Raw genomic sequence first — 27,666 nt, 5'->3', positions numbered from 1 at the left:
CGCAGCCACAGTCAGCCACCGCAGCCACCATCAGCCACCATCAGCCACCATCAGCCACCGCAGCCACCGCAGCAACCGCAGCCACCGCAGCCACCATCAGCCACCACAGCCACCATCAGCCACCATCAGCCACCATCAGCCACCATCAGCCACCGCAGCCACCGTCAGCCACCATCAGCCACCGCAGCCACCGCAGCCACCGCATCCACCACAGCCACCGCAGCCACCATCAGCCACCATCAGCCACCGCAGCCACCGCAGCCACCGCAGCCACCATCAGCCACTGCAGCCACCATCAGCCACCGCAGCCACCATCAGCCACCATCAGCCACTGCAGCCACCATCAGCCACCATCAGCCACCGCAGCCACCGCAGCCACCGCAGCCACCATCACCCACCGCAGCCACCATCAGCCACCGCAGCCACCATCAGCCACCGCAGCCACCGCATCCACCACAGCCACCGCAGCCACCATCAGCCACCATCAGCCACCGCAGCCACCGCAGCCACCGCAGCCACCATCACCCACCGCAGCCACCATCACCCACCGCAGCCACCATCAGCCACCGCAGCCACCGCAGCCACCACAGCCACCGCAGCCACCATCAGCCACCATCAGCCACCGCAGCCACCGCAGCAACCGCAGCCACCGCAGCCACCATCACCCACCATCAGCCACCATCAGCCACCGCAGCCACCGCAGCCACCATCAGCCACCATCAGCCACCATCAGCCACCGCAGCCAGGGTGCCTGTCCCTCTGCAGCCAGGCAGCACTTCTACTGCTGCCTTTCCGTAGCCTGCGCCATAAAATGGAATAAGCAGATAATAAAATAGGATAAAGGGGAATCCAAACATCCAGAGCTGGACTCTGAGCAAGTCATCAGAACTAAGCAAAAGCTGCCAGCAGCCAATTAAGAAACGTCGGCAGCGGGAGCAGCTCAGTTAGGTGCAGCATTGTTTCCAGCAAGAGCAAATCTTCTACTTGTCTTCTGTTTACCTCAGGAAACACAATCCTCAGGGATGAGGATGTCAGCAGCAGCTTAGCTGTCTGTGGTTTCTGATTTTGAGCTGCACGTGACGTTCTTCCTTTAATTGAAGCAAAAATAAAAATAAAGGCAACTTGCCGATTTGCAGCCAGCGCAGCCTGGGAGTCTTTCAAGCAGTCTCAGACTTCCAGTGCTGGAACTTGGTATCTCCTGCTGGAGGAAGGACATCTGATTCATTGCCACCAAACACTACAGAGGATGAGTCAGGATTATAGAAATTCCATTTAATTTGTGTAATGATTACTACTTTCTGTGCTGAAAACTTCCTTTTCTGCTGCCGTAAAGATCTCTACCAAACAAAACCCTAAATGTGCACGATTAGCAAACTGTCACCCAAGCTGGGGCTGGTCGCTTTGTGCACCCTGTTTTTCGGTACTCGTGGGGTCTGTGCTGCACAGCTGGGGCGCGGCAGGGAAGGGGCTGGCGCTGCGGAACGCAGGGCGTGAGGCTCTTTGGGTTTGTTTCACGTGAAAGAAACAGCGAGGGGACAGTTATCTCGCTGGAAGGGTCCCCGGTGACAGCGTTCCTGTGGGATGGGAGGTGGGCGGCAGCAGCCCCCGCTCCCTGCTACTCGGCCTCGTTACCTCCCATCAAATGAGCGTTTCTCCCATGCAGCGGGATGGCATTATCCATGGTAAGGCATCTGTTCTGTCACCAGCGACAATACATGGGTCTGAGTGCACCTGCTGCCGCCCCGATTAGATTGTGTTTAATGGCAAGCTGTGTGCGGAGATTACAAGCCTGTCGTGGGCATCAGCTCCTCCAGCATCTGCACCCTTGTCTGTGGGGGCTAATCCACCCTTCCAGGCCTGGGGTATCTTCCCTCTTTGTCCCTTCACCTCTCAGAAAAACCATCTTTTCACTGATGAAGAAATACATCTAAGACAATCTCGAAGCACAGACATGATGCCAACAACAGTCTGCAAGAAAAATATCTTGATTTTATTGAAATGTTTCGTCTCTTCTTTTTTTCCCTGTCAAAACTATTCCTGAAACGTCTCAGCTTTGCGTGGTGCTTGCTCTCCTCCCCCTCAGCTGCATGGTGCATGGGAGGAAGGAAAGAATAAACTTCTGACAACAAAACTGATGCCCAAGTTACAGCAACTGTTACAGCAACACTGAGAAACCAGGACTGAAGATCTGGGGAACTGGAGATGTGAAGCTCACACACTACGGAGGCAGCAGCAGCGCAGTCCTTGCACGACGGGGCTCGGACCCACCTGCCAGCACAGGATAAAGAAAACTGATTTTTCACCTGCTAATATCTGTTAACACTGGCAGTGCTAAATGCTCAAACATGTGCCCCCCTCAGACCCCTTTACCGACTAAAGTGTCCTTCGATGTATGAAAACAAAGCTTTCAGGAGTGGTGAGCCCTCCTCAGCTGTTACATTTCGGGGTGTACGGACGTTTTGCTGCAGTTTGTAAGGGCTGGCGGTGAATGTCGAGCACTGAGTGGGTGCTGGGTCACCCGGGGCAGCTGACACGCTGCCCAGCTCGGGTTGTCTCAGGGACCTGCGTACGTGAGGTCTTTGGGAAACGGCACAGAAACGAGTCACCGAGACACTAGTATGTGTGGAAAAGAAGAACAACCACTTGAAGTTTTGAATGCATCTTCTTGGGGACACACGCTCACTTATCAGTGGGAAAGGAACAGAAAATGACAGCATGGGAGGTCACAATAGCCCAGTGAGGCAGCATGGAGCTGGCCGGCCGCATTGTGCACAGGGCCACACTGAGACGCTTTCCAAAATATTCCATTTGCCAGCAATAAAAATGCCCTTGAGAAAGGCTTTGAGGCTGGCGGGGAGGAACAATGAGCAGGAGAAGTGGGACACTGGGTCGGGCAGAGCTGCCTCGTCCTGCGCAATCAGCACAGCAGGAGCCAGAACGCCCCGCCGGGGAAAGCAATGCGGGACGGCGGGCTGGGGCGCGAGGAGGGCGAGCGAGAGCACACACCCCTGCACCCTGCTCCCTGCAGCCTGCACCCCTGCACCCGTGTACCCTGCTCCCTGCAGCCTGCACCCCTGCACCCCTGCACCCGTGTACCCTGCTCCCTGCACCCTGCAGCCTGCACTCCTGCACCCCTGCAGCCCTGCACCCCTGCACCCGTCTACCCTGCTCCCTGCACCCTGCAGCCTGCACTCCTGCACCCCTGCAGCCTGCACCCCTGCACCCCTGCACCCTGCACCCCTGCACCCGTGTACCCTGCTCCCTGCACCCTGCACCCCTGCACCCGTGTACCCTGCTCCCTGCAGCCTGCACCCCTGCACCCGTGCACCCCTGCACCCGTGTACCCTGCTCCCTGCAGCCTGCACCCCTGCACCCCTGCACCCGTGTACCCTGCTCCCTGCACCCTGCAGCCTGCACTCCTGCACCCCTGCAGCCCTGCACCCCTGCACCCGTCTACCCTGCTCCCTGCACCCTGCAGCCTGCACTCCTGCACCCCTGCAGCCTGCACCCCTGCACCCCTGCACCCTGCACCCCTGCACCCGTGTACCCTGCTCCCTGCACCCTGCACCCCTGCACCCGTGTACCCTGCTCCCTGCAGCCTGCACCCCTGCACCCCTGCACCCCTGCACCCGTGTACCCTGCTCCCTGCAGCCTGCAGCCTGCACCCCTGCACCCTGCTCCCTGCAGCCTGCACCCCTGCACCCGTGTACCCTGCTCCCTGCACCCTGCAGCCTGCACCCCTGCACCCTGCTCCCTGCAGCCTGCACCCCTGCACCCGTGTACCCTGCTCCCTGCAGCCTGCACCCCTGCACCCGTGTACCCTGCTCCCTGCACCCTGCAGCCTGCACCCCTGCACCCTGCTCCCTGCTCCCTGCACCCGTGTACCCTGCTCCCTGCACCCTGCACCCTGCTCCCTGCTCCCTGCACCCTGCTCCCTGCACCCTGCTCCCTGCACCCTGCACCCTGCTCCCTGCTCCCTGCACCCTGCTCCCTGCACCCTGCACCCTGCTCCCTGCTCCCTGCACCCTGCACCCTGCTCCCTGCACCCTGCACCCTGCACCCTGCTCCCTGCTCCCTGCTCCCTGCACCCCACTCCTCCGCACAGCAGCTCGAGCTGAGGCCCAGCTGTGGCGGGTGGAGCAGAGGACTCAGGATGTGCAAGGGAACCATGTCCTACAAGGAGCAGAACATTCAAAACGGATAAAACACATGGTTTTTAAATCTATCATACAGTGAAACAGTGGCACTCCATGCCACAGAAAATTATTAATATCAAGGTTTCAGCAAGGGTAAAAAATGTATTTATAGCAAATAAAAATATTTTTGAAGGATTCGTCCAGTGGTTTTGGCTTTGTCAGGGCAGGGCTTGAGCCAGACAAGCGTTTGGTCGGATCTGGGCAGGTATTATCGCCCCTGCATGGTGCACTGGCCTCCCTGGTACTCCCACATTGGGTACTCGCCCAGAGGCTCCTTGTCGCTGTCCTGGCTGGGCAGAGCTGGGCACGGCACGGGCTGAGTCTGGCTGGCCACGGCCACCAGACTTTTTGTTGCTGAAGGGCATTCACGGATACACAGCTTGACCTACCCAAAGCCCAAGTGGTCTCAGTTCTTCACCTCTGTGTATCTGTGGGGAATTCAGTACGGCAGGCCTATTTAGTTTCGAAAGGATTTTTATATAACTCTGACCTTTTCATTCTGTTAATATTGCCTTTCTCAGTACACCCAGCATACACACGCAGCTGCCAGGCCAGTAATGGGACACAGAAAAAACCTATTTTATTTTAAAACCTTTCTCAAATATTAGGGCACTTCAGGAGTCAATTCTTTGTATTTGAATTTCAGATTATTACTAAAAGGTTATCCGTCTAGGCGCCCAGGAGGACAAAGGGTGGGTAGTGGAGTAAGAAGATAAATAAGTACAGAACATGGCAAACGTAGCAGGCACAAGTGTACCCGACCTCCATCCCTGGGCTTGGTGTACAAACAGGGCTCTGAGGCCAGAGGTGGGCGCAGGAGCGTGAAATAAGGAGCACTTCTTGTCCCCTCCCTGAGCACTTCTTCCCTTTGAAAACAAATGAATTGTATCCTCAAAAGTGACTGTACAGAAACTGGTTTTAATGTTGTTCCTTCCACAGCTTTCCTCCCCGTGGGCCAAGGGGTCCTTCTGAGGACACGGCAGTGCAGCTGGGCAGGGAGCGGGGACGGCGTGGGTGCCGCAGGACGGGGTCACCTTGTCCCCTCGGGACAGCCCTGCACAGCAGCAGGCGCCAGACCACGGCAGACCCCCCGGCCGCCCGCACGGGGACCGGGCGCGCAGCTCGCGCTCACTGCTGGCTGAGATGCCGCCCTGCAGAGCGCTCTGCCCCACTGCTACAGGGTGGTTTGAAAGCGCCTGGTAAAGCAAGGCATGGGAAATGACCCAAATGCACCTGGAAAATGGACCAGAGGCACTACAGCTTTCTTCTCTGACACTCAGGTTTCTAATTTGAAGAAAAGAGATTTATTTGGAGCAGTAATGTGACTATTAGCAAAATAATCTGAACACTGTATCCTTCACAGATATGTCCCCTAATGTGATTTGGCAGGAGCCTTTATCCAGCTCGTTTATTTCGTTTTCTCAAATTCTGCTATTTCATATTCAATGATTCAAATATGATGGTGGGGATACGGATGCGCTGCGTTATCAGCGTTGCTCTCCCCGAGTCCCTCTGCCACTCGGCTATCTTGGCCACAGCTTGTGTGCCAGATTAATATTCAAGGTCAAGTGCAACAATATTTCCTGCTTTAAGTGACTGTCACTTTCTCAGTTAAAATGCAGAGCAGTTCCTGATGAATGCAATCACGCTGTAATTGGAGGAGCTACTGTCTCAAAATAGCACTTGGTCATTACATTTACATACTGTTGCTGTTAGCAAAACAAGTGGAGCCCTTTATATGCAGAGAAACGTTCCCACATCGAGCCGCACCAGCGTCGCTCTGGAGGGTTTGCCTCCCCGAGGTGTCCCCTACACGCGATGTGCTCCTCTCGGGGGACGTCGAGCACTTTCCAGATGCCCACACAAGTCAAGGCACAAGCACCACGTGGCAGACGCTACGGCCAGAGGCCAAGTTCGTCTCCTGAACCCAGTGACCGGCCGGGGTCGCCTTATCTGGTGCTATGACTGAGGCTTTCAAGTGCCACCACAGACACACCCCCTTCTTTTTTGTTCTCCTAGGCAGCGTTTTAGCCTCACTTCTCCAGTGCAGGTAAGCAAATGGCAAATGGTTAATGAACATGATTATCAGCCGGCTCGGGTGCTGCGGGGACAGCCGAGGGACAGCAGAGGGACAGCAGAGGGACAGCAGAGGGACAGCAAAGGGACAGCCGAGGGACAGCAGAGGGACAGCCGAGGGACAGCAGAGGGACAGCCGAGGGACAGCAAAGGGACAGCAGAGGGACAGCAGAGGGACAGCCGAGGGACAGCAAAGGGACAGCAAAGGGACAGCCAAGGGACAGCAGAGGGACAGCCGAGGGACAGCAAAGGGACAGCAGAGGGACAGCCGAGGGACAGCAGAGGGACAGCAGAGGGACAGCCGAGGGACAGCAAAGGGACAGCAGAGGGACAGCAAAGGGACAGCCGAGGGACAGCAGAGGGACAGCAGAGGGACAGCAAAGGGACAGCAGAGGGACAGCCGAGGGACAGCCGAGGGACAGCAAAGGGACAGCAAAGGGACAGCAAAGGGACAGCAGAGGGACAGCCGAGGGACAGCCGCGGCACGGGCAGTTTTTGCAGGTGCAGACAGCGGCGCTGCTCCGCGTCACCTCGGCGCTGCCTCTTGGCCTAGATCCGGTGGTGCCGGTGACAGTGACACGGTGACAGTGACAGTCTGTGGGCTGATACGCCGCACAACAGGGAGAGAGCAGAGTCGGTGACAATGGGCTGTCACCAGAGCTGAGCAGCCCTGGGCGGCGGGGGCCGCAGAACCTCGAGGACGCTCCCGCTCAGGAAGAATCTGAGAGCATTTCAGAGCATTTCCAGTTCAAGGTAAGCTGGTTTTATGCAACAGTTTTAGCAGTTTTCAGAGGAAAAGGAAACTAAAATCCCATAAGCCATCTCCCCCAGCAAAAAGCCAAACCTAACATATTACACACAGTTGTAGTTCACCAAGAGATTGTTCTTGAATAAGGATTAAATATTTCCTTTTCTTAGAGTTTTTTGGAAACCTTTTAACCGTCTCCTCCTTTACTCTTGGGCAGTTTTAAAAAATAAACTTTTTTTTCACTTGGAAAAGCCTAACAATTTTTTCAAGTTGTTTCTGATTTTTTTTTTAATTCCTTGGGGTAAGGGGAACAAACAGAGAACATTATTTGCTAAATTCAATTGAATGTTCTGATAGTTTGATCACTCCCTGTCCTTCCCCTTTCCCCCCAGAAAAAGAAATTATTTTCACAAATAACCTATTCCTTTAAACACATCTACTCATCTGTAATCAGGTTAGCTATCCAGATACTGGGTTGCAGGGCAGATTAACAATGTTGACTCACACGTTTAGAAATGCAACCATGCAACACGACATTCTGGTTGAAAACTGTGCCTATGAATAGATCCTTGCCAGCTACCAAGATAGATACTACGATTCAGGAGAGAAGTCACACAAGACAAAAGCCATGCATGCTCTAAAACAATGGTCGGCAGGGAGAAAATTTTTTTGGTACCATTAAAAAATGAAATTAATAAAATATTTTGTAAAAAATAATGTTTGTGTCACCTTTATCTCATACTTTTTTATTTTTCGTGTATGTTTTATGATGTGCATAATATATTAGTACCATCATACATTTATGTAATTTATAATTAAATAAATATACAGATACTGAGGGTGCACGATCAAAAAACTTTACTGATGGGACGTGTGATCAGAGACATCTAAAGAAAGACCTGTCTCCTGGTGCTACCGCATGAGACGCTCTTACTGTGGATGAGCAGAACAGGGAGACCCTGTTTCTGCAGAAGCAGCTCCGTGCCGGGGTGCGGCGCGCGGGGCAGCGGGAGCCGCGGCCGGACGGGACCTGGCCCAAACCCGCCTCAGCTCCACACAAGCGCCAGCGGCCCCGGGAGTCGCGCCAGCGGGCGTTCGCCGTTTCCCTTGCTCTCGGCGTTTTCGGGTGAGCGAACGGCGCGCCCGGGGCTGCCCGGGGAAGGCAGAGCCCGCGGCGCTGCGGCCCGCGGCCACGGGCACCGGCCGCCGCAGAACCGGCACCGCGGCGGCGCGGTCACCCACGCCGCTTCCGAAGGGATCCGTGCCGAGGTGTCTCACATGGTGAAACTCTTGCTGTCCCCCTAACACTCAAAGCAAGGACAGGAGTTTTACTGAGATAAAGGGCAGATAAATTCGAATGCAGTACAAACCACAAGAGGACACAATGGCAAAATCCGAACGCCCCTTGGAGGCGTGTGCTGAACACAATAGATAGGCCAGAGCCTTCACGAAACCCCAGGGAAGTGTCTGTGCTGAGATTTTTCAGTGACTGGGGAAAAAAAGCCTCTCAGAAGAGTGAGACTTTAGCCAGAAAGTGCCATTAATAACCCCAAACATGAAGGCCTACATTTCCACAGTGACAGGTCATTCTGAGGGTCCTGCCTGTTGGGTGCCCAATTTTGAGGAACCTTAATGGGATTTCAAAGGCAGAATTGCCTGAGACTGCTTGGTGTGTGGTCTGACAGAGGCAGCCGAATTTCCTTGGAAAATAACTTTTAAGAGCGAAAGTGTGTAGCTGGGGTCATATTCCACAGCACTGTTCCTCACACAGGAAAAACAACCCTCAGCACCTCAGTGGGAGTTGCGAAATGTGGAAGTGGCTGAGACTGAAGCGCTGAGGATGGTGGAGCCCACGTGAGGCACACAGCGAGGAGGAACGCGGCCCGTGGGGCTCGCCGCGGCCGCTGCAGCACAGCTGTTGCTGTTCCTGCGTCGGAGATGCGATCCCGTGCACCACGAGGCAGCTGGGCCGGGTTTGCACTCACGGCTGTCCCAGCCCGCGTGGTCAGCTCAGCTTCGTGGCTCAGAGGACAGCACAATGCTCAGAGACTGATTTTTCTGAGAAACTGAAAAGAAGTAGACAGGGTCTCGTACGGAGTCTGCTGAAGCTTTGCTCGGGTGTGTAAAGTTGGGTGAAAGCGAGAAGTAATGAGACCTGAAAACAGGCACACCTGGTCCTGCACAGCTCCTCTGACAACTAACCGAAGGTAACAGCGAAGGTATCAGGATCGCGATCCTGCTTATGGCCACAGCAGAAGACAATCCAGCCGAGGCTGGCCGGGAAGGTGAGGAACACGTGTGTACAGCGGGCGCGTGGGCCAGCGCTGCTCCCAAAGCAACAGGTTCGAAGGAGGTGTGTTCGGTGAACACCAGACTTCGGTCCTGTCCTCTGAAACGCGCCCCTTCTCCGGCTCGTCCTTTCCCTTTGACGCCTGGCAGGTAGAGCAGAAGCTTCCTTCAGAGCTTCCCAGCGCTGCGGCTCCTACAGGAACCCGAAGAGAGAGGGTTTGGCGCGGGCGGCACCCCGGGGCTTTTGGGCAGCCCTGTGCGCATCACGGCTGCTCTAACAGCCTGCTGAGCAACGGGAACAGGGAGTACAATAGTTCCGGGTGTATTTGGAACAAAAGAGTGCTCACCAGGAAAGTCAGTTATTGCATTTCTTCTGTGCTGTACTCTGAGCAGCTGCAAATGGACTTCTATGGCTTTGCCTATTAACCTACATTTTTCAGCTCAGGTGCAAGGTGCTAGTTATTTGCCCATGACCAATCTCTTTGAAAACAAAGAGCTGTAACTCAAATATTATATATACAGGTAGCACTAATGCCTGGATGTTCGCAAAGGTCTGGCAAATCAGCCAGAATGTCAAGAGCTACAATTTTCTGCGTTCTAAAAAATTTGCATAATTTTCTGGCCACAGTGCTCTGAAAGATCTACTGTACAAATATTGAAGTCAAACATCAAGAGTGCAGGAGGATTTCAAAATACATGTAACCTTTAATAATCTAAATCATCCAGATGATAAAATAGCAAAACACCGACAGAAGCGTAGGTGATTCCTGGTGTCCGTGGAAATGGAAGAAAAGCCCATTCCTGAAATGTTTCCCTATCCTCACCATGTACAATGGGTGGGTAAAAGTGTTCTCTGAGTTTTGGAACTCTAATCAACAGCAAATTGACAGGCAAAGGTACTACGGTCTCAGAATTGTGTGGGTTTGTGCCTCAGCCAAAACAATGTAGCATCTCTGTGAAGAAAAAAAACAGCAGCTTCAATACTACCAGGTCTCAATACAAAGTTGCCTTCTTGGATTTCTCAATTCTCTATAAACGAGCTCTGCCTTTTCCCTCCACTTGTTACAAAGTTAGATTTTATAATCTGAACTTCTGCTTTGAATTCTCTCCACGAGGAATGACCGCAGGAGTCGGAAATTGGGTGTGGTACACGGTGTTTTGGAACTAAAGCTGGTTCGTTGTGGTTTCTTTATATTAGGGCAAATATGATATTCTGCATTAATATAATTAATTATTTTAATCGCTAAAGAGAAATGTACATCTATAACCACAAGAAATAACATAAAGATTTCATTCCAATGGCAAAGTAAATTTAACAAAGATTTGTCAGATTGTTTATAACTGCCTATGAGTCACTGGTCTAAACTCAGTTCTGCTGCCCTGCTGTAAATTGGTGGTATATTCAATGAGGTTTTTTTAGATTTGTTCCAGGTAGAATTATTTCTGGTGTAAAAAATGAGAATTTGGCCCTTTTTTTGCTGGGAGCAAAATGTAATTAGACAATGGTTCGCTTATGTGCTATGTATGTTAATTCGCAGTTTTGTGACCATCATTTCCCCGCCCCGCCCCGCCCCGCCCCGCCCCGCCCCGCCCGGCCCCGCCCCGCCCGCCCCGCCCCGCCCCGCCCGGCCCCGCCCCGCCCGCCCTCCAATGAGCGGCGCACACGCAGCGGCGGCCCCAGCCAGGGCTGGCCGGCAGCCGCCTGAGCCGAAGGACGCGGCTCAGGAGGCCGGTGCCGCCGTCCTGTTGCTTCCCAGACGACTCTGGCTCATTCCGCCATATCGAGAGCTCTCAGCGTCCAGCGAGAGCCCCCTCGGACAGCAAATGGGTTGGGCACCTGCAGCGGCAGCAGGCGAGGGGCTTCGCCTTCAGGGCCCTCGACGCGGCGCGTGCTGGGAGTTGTAGTCCGCATGGCGGCAGCGGCCACTGCGCGTGGGCGGGGCGGAGGCGCACGAAGACTACAAGTCCCGGGGAGCAGCGCGGGGCTCCGCGCCGCCCTGCCTCGGTTGTTGCGGAGAGCGCGGGGGTTCGGGCTGCAAGCGGCTTCCGCGCCCACCGGGGAGCTGCCCCGCCAGCCGGTGCGGCCCTGCCCGGCCGCCATGGATCTCTTCGGGGACCTGCGGCGCATGAACAAGCGGCAGGTAGCGGAGGGGCTGCCGGTGCCGGCCGGCGGGGCCCGGGGCTGGGCCGGGGCGCGGAGGCCGCGGGAGGGCCCGGGGCTGGGGCAGGTCGGGCGGTCGTGTGCCCGAGGATCCAACGGGTGTATTTTCGAACTAGGCTGACGGCGAGTGCAGACGGGCGGGGTCGTTTTTCAGCAAAGTATCTTCGTATGTTGCCAAGAAGAGTAACAAAGGAAGTGGTGTAAGAAAATGTACCCGCTGCTGCAGTGGCTGGCGCAGCAGGGCGGTGTCGGGCAGGAATGTACTCAAGTTGTAAGAGATTTTCCACGTAAGATATTTCTGACAGACCATAAAGGAAATGATCCCTTGTTGTGTCTCTTCTACGCTCACAGCTCTTCTTTCTAAAAAAGATAACTGTTCAAAGTGCAAAGTCTGCTGTTGCTGATTTTACTGTATTTCCTATGTGTGTTTTGAACACTTGTGGGCTCAGGAGGGTCAGCGACATGCGATCAAACCAGATTAGCTTCTCGTATTGTAGGAGTCCTTCCAGTGAGGTCAGTGGCTTCTGGCACTAACAGGTGGGAGTGCGGAACGGGCACCACGAGCCGAGATTGGGGCACACGCTGGGCTAAGCCTGAGTGCCGCGGTGTGGCTGTGAGACCGATACAGCAATCGGTTCCACGAGGCTTCTCTTGGAAAAAAATTGTAGCATAAAAGTCCACGTGCCTGGGCTGTGATTCAGTGGTGCATACAGGTTGAAATTCTACGTTTTGCTTTGAAATACAACACGGTAACTTTAAAAAAATACTTTTCTTATTTCATATAGCTGTATTACCAAGTCTTGAATTTTGCTATGATAGTGTCTTCTGCCCTCATGATATGGAAAGGGCTGATCGTCATTACTGGAAGTGAAAGCCCTATTGTTGTGGTGCTCAGGTAAGTCGATGTAAAGGCATTTCTGTTAAAGTCCAAATATTGTTTTGTCCTTTGTCTCCTTCCCTTCCCCCTTGGATAGATTTTGAGTTTCAAATCTCACCTTCTTAAAGGAATACTCAAACACTTATTTTCTTTTAATTCTGTTTTTGGACACTTAGCAAAGGCTGTTTTCATAATTGCAGTCTAGTTTCCATTGAAGTTTGTAGATATGTGGTGTACGACGAGTCAGTCCTGCAGACCCTGAATGCTGATCAAATGCGTGAAGTTAAACACGTGTTCATGGAACAGAAATGGAATGTTCGTCAGCAAGGAATGTGTGCAGTAAATAACAGTATTTTCATGAGAATCATCTATTCGTGTTAGTAGTTATGGAATCTGGAATCCTACCGTAGAGGTTGTTACCAAAAAGTGCTGTGGCTGGCTTTGAAAAAAGGCATGAGTGTTCTGATCATTAATAATAACTGCTGATGTAAGCGTAACTCCTGCTTGTGTTAACTGAACTCTTTCTGTGTTGAGAAGTACTCCTCGTTGTACCGGGAGATGGTTTTTGACTTTTCACTGATGGATTGGGTTTTGTAACCAGAATGGCTCATTTTGTTCCTTCATCGTAGCCACAATGCTGTTTCCTCTACAGCTTGTTTCCTTTCACTGGGGCAGTAAGCCAGGCTTCTGTAGGCTGGCTCGGAGACTTACTGAGGTCTGCTTGTGTTGAGTGTCGGTGTGCTGTTACTGAAGGGGTGAAGCTACAGATTACAGTTGAAATTGCCACTTTATCTGTAAGAATTAGATGTTCTTTGTTTTCATAGCTCTTCTTTCATTTAGCACAATGCTAATAAACTCTCTCTCTTTGTTTGTAGTGGCAGCATGGAACCAGCTTTTCACAGGGGAGACCTCTTGTTCTTAACAAATTTCCATGATGACCCAATCAGAGCTGGTGAAATAGTTGTTTTTAAAGTCGAAGGCAGAGACATTCCAATAGTTCACAGAGTAATCAAAATACATGAAAGGTAATGCAACTTGGCATTTTCCTTGTTTCTAAATGTAGTTGCCTTCACTGTGACTTCCACTTACATTGTATTTTGGTAGTATTTTATGAAAAAGACAGGTGAGGATATGCTGTAAGATCAAACCCACCTGTAGGATGTGATCCGCATTTGCTGCGGTTCTGTGGCACATTTGACTCCTGTCCCTCAGCAGAACTGCTCAGGTTGGATGTAGATAAACCCGTCCCAAAGAGGAGTCCGGTGACATGAGCCATGCACGTTATTCTTGCCAGCAGGAGCAATGTGTGCGGGAGCAGAGCCCACTGGTGTACTGACTGTCGCGGAACTGGGATTTGGGTGTGATAAATAGCTACTTCTAAAAGCAAATCTCTGAAAGAAGGTGAAGGTTCAGAGTCAGAGCTGTATATGAAGTCTGAATGTGATCTTTATGTGAAGCTTTCCAAGAAAGAGGTTTGACTAAGAATGAAAGAAGAGATTGTTATTCTCTTGGTGTGTATTAGTCTCAATGCCAACAACAATTTGTGCTGAAAAGCAACGGGTAGATTACTTGTTTTTACCTTTATTCATATGCCTGGTATGATGAACAGTCCTGTCTGAAAACAGAGGCAGTTCTGTTTCTAATTCTGCACAGCAAAAAGCCAGCCTGGAGGTGGCAAGCACTGACATGTTTGCTACTCAGGAAGTCCTGGCCATGAACTGAAGGTGTTTATCTTTTGAGTAATATCTGTTCTTCAACGCTTTTTTGAAACAAATATGTATATCCAAGAATTACCTTTTTTTTTTTTTAAATACCTAATTTTTCTTCATAAAAATTCCTTGTTTCTTGATATTAATTACTTGCAATTGGCAGCCGCTTAATCAAAATCATTTTGAAGACTGTAAACTCAATTTTTTTGAAGTGGGAGTGTTGAACTGAAGTCTTGCAAGGGCACAAGACGTGGCAGGTTTTCTGACAGCAGTGATTAAATCATATCATGTTCAAAACCTAGTGTAAGATACTTGGTTCATTTGAAACAGTAGGGAAAGGTTCAGGGTTTTAAACCTCTGTTGGTACAGAAAGGACGGAGCTTCTGGACCAGCCCGGAGAGGTGCGGGTGACGGGTTCGGGAGCAGCCGGGCTGCCCGGGCTCTGTCACCTGCTGAAGCCTTTCGGTGGCTTGGGCTTCTCTATAAGGTCCCCAAAACCCAGCCCATATGGTCCCAAAACCGGGCAGAGCGTCTTGTCTGCATTGTGTTACGTAAAGGCTGGTTACGTGTTTGTTTTGTTTTGTTTGCCACATTTACAAATATCAAACATAAGTGGGGCTTTGCCTGGAACTCACTGGATTGTTTAACAGTTAACAAGTGACCTAAAACTGTATTGTGGTGTTAGTAACAAAATACTAAATTTGATGCACGTTTGCAGCTACTTTAGAGACTCTTCGATATCTGTTTTCATTAAAAGGACAAAGCTTTTTGACATAAACCTGATTACTAAGAGTTAAACAAGTGCCTAAAACACTGTATTGTACCACTGTCTCTCCTAAGTGAAGACTTTTAGGGTCTGCCTCACCTGAAATTTGTGATTCATATTCAGTTAAATTCATTCTGTAATGTGCGATGGCTTCACAGGATCTTATTCCACAATTTGTTAAAAACAAAACAAACTTAGTAGGGTATTATTCAGCATTTCAGAGTTAAATGTTTGTTCTGTTGAAAATTAAGAGGCATGGGGTTTTTGGTGTTTTTTTTTTTGGTTGGTTTTTGTTTCTGTTTTTTGTGTGTGTGGTGTGTTTGTTGTTGTGTGGGGGGTTTTTTTGGCTTTTTTGGGTGTGGGTGTTTTGTGTGTTTGGTTTTTTTCTCCCAGGCAGGCACATACTGCTTTTGTTAAAGAAGTTTAGTGCCTGCTCCGGATGGACAATATCCCTTTCATGTTCATTGTGTAATTGCTTATATCAAGTAACAATCTAGGAGTGGTTTTTAAAAACGTTTCTTGTTAAAATCTATTGACTCTGTCAGTAAAAACTGTAGCGTTAATGATTTAATGGTGGTGTTTGTCAAATAAGCAGGACTGGAAGTAAACATTGTTATCTAATCTTGTAGCACTTTTCATCTTCATTGTGCTTTGTAGACATTAATTGAGGTTTTTAAATTAAGTGGTATTTAGTTTATCACCTCATTGCCTTCTAGAGAAAATGGGAACATCAAATTTCTGACTAAAGGTGATAATAATGAAGTCGATGATAGAGGTTTGTACAAAGAAGGTCAGAACTGGTTAGAGAAGAAAGATGTTGTTGGAAGAGCAAGAGGGTAAGTAATGCAAAAATGTTCTTTGTAACTAAAATAGAAAATTTAGGATTAGAATCTAATTCAGTTCCACTGTTGGTACAAACTACATCTGGTATGGTAGTCTAAAAATTTATGACATAAAATGGTAATTTAAAGAATTACTTCCTGGAAAAGTTTCTGTAGTGCTGTCACTGATGTGAAGAGTGGAAATTTTTTTAAAATTTTTTTTTAGATAATGGCACATTTAACAAATAATTCACCAGTAAATACAAAATTAAGCAACTTGTAATTGTTAGAAATTGCTAGGAAACTATTTCCACATTCCACAGGAATTTTATGCAAGGTTTGGGCTTTTGACTTTGCCTCCTTCCCCGGTTGAGATGAAATTTTTTTTTTTCAATAATTTGATTAAATTTTTATCTAAGAAAAAGATTCACATTCAGGTATGCACTAGTGAGAAGCATAAATGGTTGGTTTACATTGTTGTTTTTTGGGACACTTTTGCATAGAGTAAAAGGTACTGGTGGGAGATGAAAGTCTTGGTGGTGCCACAAGAATCCTGACGCGAGTTCTGTGTCCAGAGCCAGCGGGGAGCAGGACTCGTGTCCCGGCGCACACTCGTGTCTTGCCTCACGCCAGAGTTCCACAAGCTGGCATACATACAGGGGTAACCTGTGTGACACTATGAGAATATTTATTTGCTTGATATTTTAGATTCTGTCCCTGCCTTCGAGCTTAAAAAAAAAAAAAAAAAGGAAACAGAACAAGTGCCCCTCTAACCTTTTAGTGCTGGCAGACCAGGTGAAATGCTAACTTGACATCCTTTCTGGATTAGTTTGAAACCCTTTCTGGGTTGGATCTTGTGGCTTTTGTAGCTGCAGAACAACAAGAAACCCTGAAAAGCTGGCTCCCCTGTGCTGTAGGATGTTGGGCTTTGGTGGGTGCCCCTCATTACAATGAAGTTTACTTGCCATTTCTGGGATCCATGTGGATGGATTAATTAATAATTAGTTTAATAATAATAATAAATAATGCTATCAATATGCGGCAGGAAGAAACATGAGAGAGAAATCTGAGATCTTGCTCCCAAATTTTCATTAAGTACATATTGTCTTTAAAGCTCTGCTGTCTGTTTTGGTTTCTGTTTAGTTTTGGTGGTTATTTTTTTTTATCTGAAATCGATCATCTAAAATATTCAATACATTTCCATGTAATATTTGGAGGTTAATTTTACATTTGTCTGCGTTTGTCCATTGTAGGTTTTTGCCTTATGTTGGTATGGTAACTATAATAATGAATGACTATCCAAAATTTAAGGTATGTATACAGACATTTTGAGTACTTAAGTTTAAAATTATAAAATAGCAAGGTAGTAAGAATCTTGCATATAAGAGTACATGTTAATAAATTTGTGTGGTTTAGTACCTAATGTAAAATGAGCTGTGGTGGGGGTTTTTTTTGCTTATTTTAGCTTGTCTGTTATCCAATAGAACTTTGCATTTATAATCATTTGAAAACGTTTAATTTATAGGAATGTCATAAATTAAGTGTGTGCACTTGTGATGCCTATTTACAATTAATACAATCACATTAAAATATTCCTGTAACTGTGTACTTGTCCAAAAGGTGTAATGTTGGAAACACACTTTGAGCAACTTATAATTTCAGAGCTTCTGTGAAGAGAAATTATAATCAGTCTTTATTCTCTATTCTCTTTTGCAGTATGCTCTTCTGGCAGTAATGGGAGCATATGTACTGCTGAAACGTGAATCCTAAAAAAAAAAAAAAATTTCACTTTTCAAGAACAAAGTAAAAAGTTAAATATGCAGGGGGAAAAAACTAATATATTTCAGATGTCTTAATTTCTGTATACAATTACAAAACTGTACAAGCTTTTGTCTTGTCTAAATAAACTGTACAACTAATGACTAAAGCTTTTGGCTGTTGGTTAATTACGTAATGGCATATTTACCATCCTACATAGATGCTGCTCTCAGTCTTGTGACAGTCAGTGGCTTCCAAAGCTGCAAGTGCTGTCGCAGCTCAGGCCTCGCTCCTTGGTGTGCGGTCGGTTTTTTAAGTGGTGCTGCATCTGAACCCACTTTCTGCCTCCTCGTTGTTTTTGTAGTTTTTTCTTGATTATTTTTAGTCTGTGTCAGCACCCTCTCTTTTCCCAACCGTACAAACTGTTTTATTGGTATTTGTAAGGACACGCAGGTGGGTTGGAACAGGTAGTGAGTTGTAAGAGTTTAATCAGACTTACGCCTAAAGAAAGTTGTCTAGAGGTGGTCTGACAAAAATGGACAAGAAAGGCTCTTCCATTCTGATTAGAACTGAGAAGTGGAAACTTGAAGGGTTGATTTCCCTGAATTTGAAGCTTGATCCTTTGTGGTGTAGGGACAAAAAATCTGATGGCTGGATTTTTAGGGATTGTGTATGTTTCTATAATCCAGGCTGTAAACCATTCTGCCTTTTTGTTCCTAGCTATAAAACAAACCCAACAAAAACATGGCTTTGGTGCTTTATTAGCACTTGTCAATTACTGAATGAATAGCACAGTAGCGTACTTTAATATTGCCAATAAGGGCAGTAATATTGCCAATAAGGGCAAGACATAACTCACATTGCAGTTTTGAGAATATGTTGTTCTATCATATGATACCTGAATGGTGTTAAACGTAAAATGGATTTTTCCTTTTAAAACTTACCTCATATCTGTCCTTTATCAAATTCTGGATTTTTCTCTTCTTGTCTTCAAATGTCAGTGTTTTACCTTCAACAAAGCAGAACTTGTTTTCCTCGCTTGCTTTGGTTTTGTAGCTTTGATAAGGAACAGCATGATGCTTTTTTCCTATGGAGTTTTGTTTCTTCTGTAATCCCTTACCTCTACAAAAATATACTATTAAACAATAATGGCAGCTCTTCTGTTGTAACACCTAGTGCTGAGAGGCAGACAACTGCTGAATTTTTCCAAGTAATATTACTTCCTTTATGTCCTACTAAGCAGTTTTCATGAGTAACTGTATTATAAAAATTACGTTGTGTCAAACTGTGTAGAAATAAAATTGACTACAATAAATGGCATGGCAGAATAATTTAGGTACAGAAGTGTACCCATCACAGTTAAGGAAAAATAATTTAATTTTTGGAGACCGTTTGTGTAGTAAGATTTTATTTTATTTTTTCCCAGTATTGCTGAAATCAGTTTATTCCTATCCACCTACCCCAATACGACCACAGTCAGCTCCAACTTTGAGTTTTGCACATAACCCAAATTCAGAAACATAACTGCTTTTCATTTGAACTCTCAAAATATTGAGCCCCTCTACCACAAAAATGTGTCGGCTAACGCAGCAAACTGACATGCACCCAATGTGCAATAAGCATTTGCTTTAGTTAAGCTCCAGCTGTCCGGGTCTAGGCCTTCCTCAAATGCAGCACAAACTATCAAATATCTTAAACTGTGCCTTATTGCATAAATGTTTATATTTCACATTGTTCAGCCTCTCTAAAGCTGTGGAGTTCTTGTGGAAAATGTCTTCGGTTCTTCAGGGAGCTGTTATGGCGGAGTCAGTGTTCAGGTTATTTGCACAGCGCCTGCCCCAGCTACAGGTTTGAAGTGCTGGAGATTGGTCAGTTCAGAATATTCAACATTTACAAAGTATTCCGTAGCGACTGTGCCCTGTATTGCACTGGTGCTCCGCTGGAACCGGTGTTTGCTCTGTGCGTACATTGCAGCTGACTCTAACATCAGGAGCACTACAGAGACAGCGATGAAAGCTGCACCATTTTTTTTCCTCATAAAATCTGCCTTGCTGATAGAAAAATTGTAGTTCTCTAAAATGTAAAGGAAGCAAATTAAAGTAGGTTATAAAAGCTTTCACCACAATAACACATTAATGATTTCCTGACATGGAGCACAACAATAGTTCGCTCTGCCGTGGGATATGTGAAAAGTAGAAAGGTATTTTTAAATGAGTAAAGCTGTTTCTTGATAATCAGACACAAACCTATGTTACTGGATTTCTTCTTTAAGAGAGAAAAGTTGCATAGAATGAACAAGTCACTCACAGTTAATAACATGTTTATTGTCCCTGCATCCTTTTCTGTTGGGGGAGTCCAGTATATTCTGTATGTTATCAAATATATTATTGAATATTCAAAAAAACCTCCTCTGAAAAGGTTAATAAAAATAATTTAGAATAAATCTATATTACACTTTTTACCCTTATGACCAAGTAAATAGCCGATGCCAATACCACAGGGCCAGTGCCCCTGCCGTCCCTGCCGCCGGCACGCGCGGTGCCCACAGCCCCAAGGCTCCACTGCAGTTCAGCACAACCCCCAGCGTCACCCTCAGCCCCGCGCATGCGTGTTCACCCCGGCCCCTGCGCTCCGCTGAGTTCTGGTTGCAAAACACTGCTAGTTGTTCCGAGAGAGGATGAGGATGGTCCTAAGAATGTCCTGATAGGCGTCTTGACCCCAAAAGCCACGCGAGTGTCTCCCCGGGCAGAACAAAGCCCTGGCTCCACCTTGCAGATCAGCGAGGCAGGGCTTGGGATGTGTCCAGCACCATCTACAAATAATGTGATGTATTACGGGGAAAGGGTAAGTCATGCAGCCCAGGCTGCTTTGGAGGAATATCAGCTGCCCGACACTCCCTATGGACACGTCTGGAACCTGCTGGGGGCTCGGAGCTTCACGTGCGTTATTGTGCATGAATCGAGACACGTGGAAATTACGGGATTGAAGATCTCACTAGGGTCTGTTTCTTGTGAAAACAGAATAAACTTCCTTTGAATGTGCTCATGAGAGAAGGCTCTGATGATGGCTTTCAGTATAAGAGGAAAGGTAAAACTAAGAGATAATTGGGCCTGTAGAGTTGCTTTAGTTTGGGAATATTATTGTTTTTCTTTTCCAGCCAAACAGAAAAATCCTCAAAGTGAGTTTCTGGTGGTGGTTTGCTTCAAAAAACCCAGTTTGATTGTTTGAAGGAGTTAAACAGATTTTTGTATTTGTTTTATGACAAAAATCCTGAAAATGTGTTTTTCTTGGCAAAAATATCCCTCCACTCCAGAAGTTAATCCTAATTAAAAAGAAAATTCCAATCCATATTTGACCAACTCTTTAAATCAGAATTTTTCACTGTAACTTTACCTAAAGGGCAAACTAATTTAGACTTTTGTTAAGTCCATAATACAAGGCATAAAAATGGGAGAGTATAAGGAACAATCTCAAGGTAGCTCAAAGCCATGCAGAATGCGATTTAATGTTAAGGCACAGGCTTTAACACATGAAATGTATGAAGTATATATAGAAAACATGATAAAGGTTTCTTTGTTTGCAGGACTACTGGGCAACAAGGAGCTTAGAACTCCTGGTTGGGCATTACTGGCCAAAGCTGGTCCAGTTGGTCCTGGGGAGGCAGGGACAGGCTGAGGGGGTCAGTACAAGCGCTGGAGCTTCGGAAAGCCAGATTGGGGGCTGTGGGGTTGGTTTGCTTTGGTTTTTAATGGACAGTTTCCTGAATTCTCAGTTTCCTGTTTTGAGTTGCAAGGAACAATTAGAATTTCCCATGGATGGCCGTATTGTATTTGATCAGCTATCTGTAGCTGTACTGCAGGCTGCACAGTGAAACTCCTGATTGAGGCAGGAGAATACTATTGTAAATTAAACAAGAATGCATAATTAATAACCAGAATAAAAGAATGAATCACATTAATCCGTAAAGAAGATGCAATAAACTAAGACAAAACAAGGGAACAATTTAGCTCATACAGCATGATACACAATGGACTTCAAAAGTGATTGTACCAGGTAGTTACCAGTAATCACGTTAATTCAAATTTCCACGGGGATAGTTCAGTTCCAGCCTGTGGGGTGAGCTGGAGGAGCTGGTGAGTCCCTTACAGTCAGCTCGGTAAACTGTGTATTCTACTTTCTGACGTGGTTCTCTAGACAGCAAAATTACCCCATAAACTGTTCCAATTCCACATGACTTCATCCCTGTCCCTGTTCTCCTCTGGGACAAAGAGCAGCTCATCAAGACCCTGTACCCCTCTACTACTCATTACCTTCAGTCCAGTGAAACAACTCATGTGCCTGAAGTTGAGTGTGTAAGTGTTCCACTTCTTCATGGCCTTTGCAGTCACTCCTCGTCTCCTTCGGTGATTCATCCATCCTTTCCTCTGCACTGCCTCTTCATTATGGAAATCTTTTAATCCATCAACTATTACAAAGTTGGGCAGTTCCAGGTGCCTTAGAGTGTTGGAAAGTTCACAGGGTCTTTGTGCAAAGAAAGAAGAAAGCCCTGTAAATCTGTGTCACATTACTGTCACCTGTGGCGGTACATTTGTTATACTGGAAATAAAAAGAAACTCTTTGCAGCTGCCGGCCCCGCGCAGCTGAAGAGGCCTCGGGCTCATGGGTCACACTGGGCACCGCCAGCAGCATCTGTCCCACGTGCTCTGAGTTCCCAAAGGAGGTGAGAGGAAAACCTCTGGGAAGTTTCTGGTTTTCGAATGTAATCGAGAAAATAACCCCAAGGGAAAGGCTGTCCCGTCTCGCCGGAGCGCGGAGGCGCCCAAGGAGCGACTGCGGGTGCCCGGGCACGGAGCCGGGCGGACACGGGGACCAGCCCCAGCGCGCTCGGGCCGGACGGGGCGACACAGCGCGGGGGGCCCGGGCCGGGCCGGGCGGCAGCGGGCGGGCAGCGGCGGCGCGCCCGGGAGAGCCCGTGGAGCGGGCGGGGCGGGGCGGCGGGCGGAGGACTGGGGCGGCTCCCGCCCCCGCCGGAGGCAGGACGGAGGCAGGACGGAGGCACGGAGGCCCGGGGGCGGCCGCAGCCCCGGCCCCGTGAGGAGGCGTCAGGCGCGGGAGCTCCCGGTACCGGCTCCGTATAAATGGGGGGCAGCGGTGGCAGCGGTGCGTTCAGACGGAGCCGGAGCCGGCCCGTGGCGGAGAGCGGCTCGGCAGCGGCATCAGCGGCAGCACCGGTACGATGGGCGGCGGCGGCCCGCGGCGGCCCGGGGCTCTGCCGCTGCTGGCGCTGGCGCTGCTGGCGGCGCAGGGCTGCGCGGCTCCCCTGCAGCCCGGAGGCTCCCCCGCGCTCGCCAAGATCTACCCCCGCGGCAGCCACTGGGCTGTGGGTAAGTCACTGTCCCGGCAGCCCGCCCGCCCCCACCCCGGCTGGCCGGACCGACCCGACCCTCCCGCCCGCTCCTCGACCCGCGCGGCGCCGCGGCCGCCCCGACGGCGCCCCCCTGCTCCCGCAGCCGCCTCCCGCGCCTCGGGGGGCAGCGGCTCGGCGGGCTCGGCCGGGAGGAGAAGGTTCCAACAACCCGTCGTCCCACCGGGATCCCCGGGATGGCTGCGCCGTCCCGGCCGTCGGTTGCGGAGGAGCGGCGGTGCTCGCACCGGCCCCGGGAGCGGGGAGCGCGGAGCCGCGCCCGTCACCGGCCGCCTCCTGGCGCTGCGTCCCCGCCCGTCCCGCTCGGGGTCCCGGCCTTGGCTCAGCGCGGAGCAGCCCAGCTCGACCCCTCGGGCCGATCTTGTCCCGCCGGCGGCCCGGAGCCGACGGGCGATCCCCGGTCCCTTCCCTTCGCTCCCCTCCATACTGTCAGTCAATAACAACTTCAAGCTGGTGCTTGAACAACCAAATCTGTGCCCGTTTATGTTAATTTCTTGCCGTCATCGTTGTTCCTACAGGACATCTAATGGGGAAAAAGAGCACTGGAGATTTTCCTTATGCTTATGAAGAAGAAAACAAGACCCCATTTTCAGCATTACCTGAAAATATCAAGCAACTGCAAGACTATCTGAAGTGGGAAGAAATCTCAAAATATTTGCTACGGCTGCTGGACGGAAATGAAAATAAAAGTGCTCACTCTTTAAAAGGAGGGCTTCCCTGGTATACCAGGAACCCCTGGGAGACAGATGACAATAGCAGCTGGAAAGATGTAAGTAAGATAAAACCTGTAAAAAACACTCCATACATTGAAATTTCATTTCACAGTAACACATCAGTTTCCTCTAACTTGTGGATTGTCCAGAAAAGTAGCAGAAATGCATCTTGTATGCTAGTCGTTTGGTAAAGAGACTACACTTGATTGCAGGTTGTCACTCACAGACTGTAATTTTTATTAATTAATTTGCTACTGGGCATAAACTCAGCAAGTGTTAGGCAGATGTTAGCGTCTTGATTCCCTTCAAGTCGGTTGGTCGTTCCATTCTTTTCTAGCACCTCAGGCTCAGATGACCACTTCAGCACCAGGTTCTGTATTAGCTCAGCAAAAACAAGCTAGTGTGAAAGCCAGGTGTGAATATAAACGGCCGGGAGAAGGCAAAATATATTGTGTATAAAGCTGCACCGTACTGACTCCCCCTCGGCTGCCAGTCAGGCTGTCATTATTTTGTCTGGCTCATGAGGTTCTGCCGACAACTGGATAGAGCAACTGGGTCAGCAGTTTCTTCTGCTCCCAGCTCTGTTTTCTCATGCAAGTCTTTTCCCTCAGCGGGTGGTGCTGGCTGGTACTGTGGTCATCTGCGGTCTTACAAAATGAGTCTGCAGCTACTGATAAGCTATAATGTGTGCCTAGGACCCACCTCTTCTTCCCTCCAGAGTGCACGTATTAGTGCTATATCACAAGATAACAAGATTTTTGCACCAGATTCACCCCTATTATTATTATTTTGTAAAATCCCATAAAATACACTTGAAAGGATATCAATGAGGTTTGGCAGAAAGTAAATGGTGTCTAAATGACATAATGTAAATTGCAGAATTTACTAGAAACCTCTTTGTAATGTATCAGGTGTGGCAATGGTGATATAGCTGCAGAATTCTTTTGGGTGACGTTGAAATAGAATAGAAAGATTAATACCCCCCCTTAAAGACATGAGTGGGAAGATTTTTTTCTTCCTATATCTACTGTAATATGATGTAATTAATATTTCTGTGCTAACTTCAGCCCAGTCTTCCTCCTGAAATGCTGGTGCAGTGAAGTCAGTGAATATGTTGGTTTTCACTTGAACATGGGTAAAAATTTACCTATTAAATTAGGCTATGATTTAAGCCTCTTACACCACTGGTATGAACGCCGTCCATGGGTTTCTTTCCGGCTATGGCTTTATGACAGTGATGCTTCTAATAACGATCATCAATACTATCTAAAAAGGAAACTATTTATCTCTTCTTCCGCTGTGCGGTGTGTAGCTTTGTAATCAAATTAGAAGAAGAAATTCCATGATGCTATGTAAAAAGGGAAATATTTTGTCTTCTAAAAGTATCTGGTAATAAATTGTACTTACAAAGGCTGAAAGTTGCCTCCATTAAGTTGAATCACATCTGTATGTGTGTACTTTTGCCCTAAATTAATATCCATGTTTTTGTGGTCAGATGTTGAACATATATGTGGAATAATGAGATTATTGCCTGAAATATCCAGATTTCTCTCATGATTAGTAAAAAAATAGTGTGTTTCACGTTATTAAGATACATAAAAACTTGCAGAACCTAATTTTTCCATAGAACCTTTGATTTCCAGCATTCAACAGTTACTTTGTCTCCATCTTGAAGTAAAACATATGAAAGTATTACAATAACCCGTGCTTTCCACACATACCTGATTGTAGGCAGCCTAGATAAGATATGATGTATTGCTTTTCTTTTGGCTTCAGCAAGTAAAAATCCAGCACCTGAAAGTCAAGCTATATATCTTTTTGAGATCTGCTTTCCAGATGCTGACAGTCGAAAGGAATGTGCTTTACTTTTTAGAGGGCTGTGATAGTTTCCTAAACATTCGAGTAATGATAATTGTTATTTTTAATAAATGAGACCTTTTTAATTTATAAAGGTGGAATTCTGGTATATATGAAATTCAGTCATACATGTAGACAGTGATACAAGAGCATCAATGGCCTTTGGATTTTGATGTGCAGATTTCTTGGCTGTGAGGGGTTCCTTGTTGCTGCACAGACTTTGGTCAGACGACGCCTTCGTTCAAGGTGCTGCTGTACCTCAGCTAGCCAAGGTGCCCGTGTACAGGGGTGATGAGCGTAGCTCCCTGGCCCGGTGGAAGATGGCCAGATAAACTGACAGTGAAGGTGCAGTGTACACGAGAAGCTTGTACTTGGCATTAAATACTTTTCCAACCATATTGTGTTTGAGTTTGAAATAGAAACTAATTCTAGGAGGAACCAGACACCGTATTTACAGCGGGTCACTATTCATTGTGAAATGGCCTGTTGGATTGAGGTATTGAAATGCGACCAAAAAAGGTAAATCATGAACCCTACCATCAGCTGATGGAATAGCTGTCCCAAGAGCCAGGAACCATCTTCGGGCCGTGATTCCCGGTGTGCCCTTGCAGAGACGCTGGCTGCAAGGCGTCTGTCTGTCTGTGCAACCCCACGCTCCTATCTGCTGAACAGAAGTGAAGACAGGCTGTGTTGGGAAGAAATGTACTATGAGGACTTTGTTTCATGGACTGTTTCAAATGTAGCTGATTCGATTTAAAATCTTAATTTTAAATTTAAGATCAGAAATTCCCAAAGCTAATGGCTGCAGAAGTAAATACAGATAATGTACTTCAGGTAACACAATTCAGGGTCTTGCTTATTAGCTCAGATTCACTCAGTGCATTATTTACCACTAGTGCTTGTATTGTGCTGTACATTTCTCAAGAATAAAACAAAATATTTCTAAAAGATTCCCCCAGAGTAGAGAAAGTGCTGCAACACACAAATAGTCAAAAAAGCCAAAGAGATGAGCATAATAGTTCTGGGAATTAGGCTTAGGGTGCTGTACCAGAGTTGTGTCCTTCTGTTTTCAGTTAATACCAGGCAAATGAGGATCTTGCCTGCTCTTCATTCTGTGAATAAATTACGGTTAAAGTAGTTAAGGATCAGAAGGGAAATCTCTCCTGCAAGTCAGCCTAAGTGTAAAAGTAAGTTGGAAAATAAGCTTTGAATTGTTTCTATAACTTGGCTATTTACCACTAATGAGACACTATATAAATGAGATGGCAGACAGAATTATTTGGGAGAATGACTTTCCTCATATTTTGGCAGTTGGTTATTACGCTAACCAAGACAAATGAGGTCTGTTTTGGAAAGATTATTGGGAATGTGTTTGTTATGTGAATACGCAGAGCAGATATATATTAGGCTTATTAACTTAGTGAATGGCTTTTTTTCAGGACTGGTCTATAAATAATATTTTTCTCTTTTTATTAGATGATGGACTATCTGCTTCAAGTTGTGAATATGAAAGAGAGCACTCCAAGCTGAAAGAAGGTCTCTAAATCATGAAGAAATGTAATACTTTCCGTAAGAGACTATATTTCACAAACACTCGATTGTATCAGATAATCAACAAGGTCTCTTTTCTGTAAACAAGATTTCCTTTGTGTAAAATATCTAAATACACATATTCTTGTATGTTTCAACAATGACTAAACTCTCTACTTCATTTTCAAGGTTGCTTTTTCTCACTTGAATGGCTTTGATATATATAATTGTCATGGAAGGGTCTTCCAATTAATTATATGACTTACCTATCTAATCAGTTCATCTCTTAGTTCAAAACTATGTGATATTTCAACATTTGCAATAAATAGTACTAATAAAAAGGCTGGGTTTACACTTTTATTTGAGTTAATAAAACAGAAATTGGCCGTGCCACAGCCAGTAACAAAGAGGCAACAGAACAATTCCTTTTCCACTGAAGCTCTTTTCCTCCTGGACTTGCCGCCCGGTCTGTGGTATTTTTCAGCGGGGGAAGCCGGCGCTGCTTTCCCCGGCCGGGCGGCGCTCGCGGTGCAGCGGGAGATCCGCGGGGCGCATCCCAGGTGAGGCGGGCCGGTCCCAGGTGAGGCGGGCCGGTCCCAGGTGAGGCGGGCCGGTCCCAGGGGAGGCGGGGCACATCCCAGGTGAGGCGGGCCGGTCCCAGGGGAGGCGGGCCGGTCCCAGGTGAGGCGGGCCGGTCCCAGGTGAGGCGGGGTACATCCCAGGCGAGGCGGGCCGGTCCC

At 47.9% G+C, this 27,666-nt stretch overlaps 2 protein-coding genes across 3 annotated transcripts; both read left to right on the top strand.

The window, feature by feature from the left end:
• The first annotated feature begins 11,282 nt into the window (after nucleotides 1–11,282).
• Nucleotides 11,283–17,586, top strand: SEC11C (SEC11 homolog C, signal peptidase complex subunit). 2 transcript variants are annotated; one of them, XM_065656380.1, is made up of 6 exons: nucleotides 11,283–11,450; nucleotides 12,256–12,365; nucleotides 13,223–13,372; nucleotides 15,539–15,658; nucleotides 16,897–16,954; nucleotides 17,360–17,584. In XM_065656380.1, exons 1-6 carry the CDS (start codon nucleotides 11,409–11,411, stop codon nucleotides 17,411–17,413), a joined length of 534 nt encoding a protein of 177 aa, XP_065512452.1. In that variant the 5' UTR covers nucleotides 11,283–11,408; the 3' UTR covers nucleotides 17,414–17,584. The 2 variants fall into 2 exon arrangements, with proteins under 2 accessions (XP_065512452.1, XP_065512451.1); XM_065656379.1 differs by lacking the exon at nucleotides 13,223–13,372 and having other exon boundaries at nucleotides 11,315–11,450; nucleotides 17,360–17,586.
• Nucleotides 17,587–22,474: 4,888 nt separating this feature from the next.
• GRP (gastrin releasing peptide) lies at nucleotides 22,475–27,154 on the top strand. The gene is made up of 3 exons (XM_065657449.1): nucleotides 22,475–22,785; nucleotides 23,345–23,595; nucleotides 26,873–27,154. The coding sequence occupies exons 1-3, from the start codon at nucleotides 22,638–22,640 to the stop codon at nucleotides 26,924–26,926; spliced, it is 453 nt and encodes a 150-aa protein (XP_065513521.1). The 5' UTR covers nucleotides 22,475–22,637; the 3' UTR covers nucleotides 26,927–27,154.
• Nucleotides 27,155–27,666: the final 512 nt, after the last annotated feature.

This window comes from Caloenas nicobarica, chromosome Z, assembly GCF_036013445.1.
Source record: "Caloenas nicobarica isolate bCalNic1 chromosome Z, bCalNic1.hap1, whole genome shotgun sequence".
Classification (NCBI taxonomy): Eukaryota; Metazoa; Chordata; class Aves; order Columbiformes; family Columbidae; genus Caloenas; species Caloenas nicobarica.
The sequence above is the reverse complement of the archived record's forward strand: the minus strand, read 5'-3'. Positions and strand labels throughout refer to the sequence as shown.

What these genes read in the sequence shown, in the direction of transcription:
- SEC11C (XM_065656380.1), top strand. Translation starts at nt 11,409, where the DNA reads ATGGATCTCTTCGGGGACCTGCGGCGCATGAACAAGCGGCAG. An exon ending in GTAATCAAAATACATGAAAG is followed by an intron (nt 13,373 to 15,538) that starts GTAATGCAACTT and finishes ATTGCCTTCTAG; the next exon opens with AGAAAATGGGAACATCAAAT. An exon ending in ATGACTATCCAAAATTTAAG is followed by an intron (nt 16,955 to 17,359) that starts GTATGTATACAG and finishes TCTCTTTTGCAG; the next exon opens with TATGCTCTTCTGGCAGTAAT.
- GRP (XM_065657449.1), top strand. Translation starts at nt 22,638, where the DNA reads ATGGGCGGCGGCGGCCCGCGGCGGCCCGGGGCTCTGCCGCTGCTGGCG. An exon ending in CGGCAGCCACTGGGCTGTGG is followed by an intron (nt 22,786 to 23,344) that starts GTAAGTCACTGT and finishes TTGTTCCTACAG; the next exon opens with GACATCTAATGGGGAAAAAG. An exon ending in ACAATAGCAGCTGGAAAGAT is followed by an intron (nt 23,596 to 26,872) that starts GTAAGTAAGATA and finishes TCTTTTTATTAG; the next exon opens with ATGATGGACTATCTGCTTCA.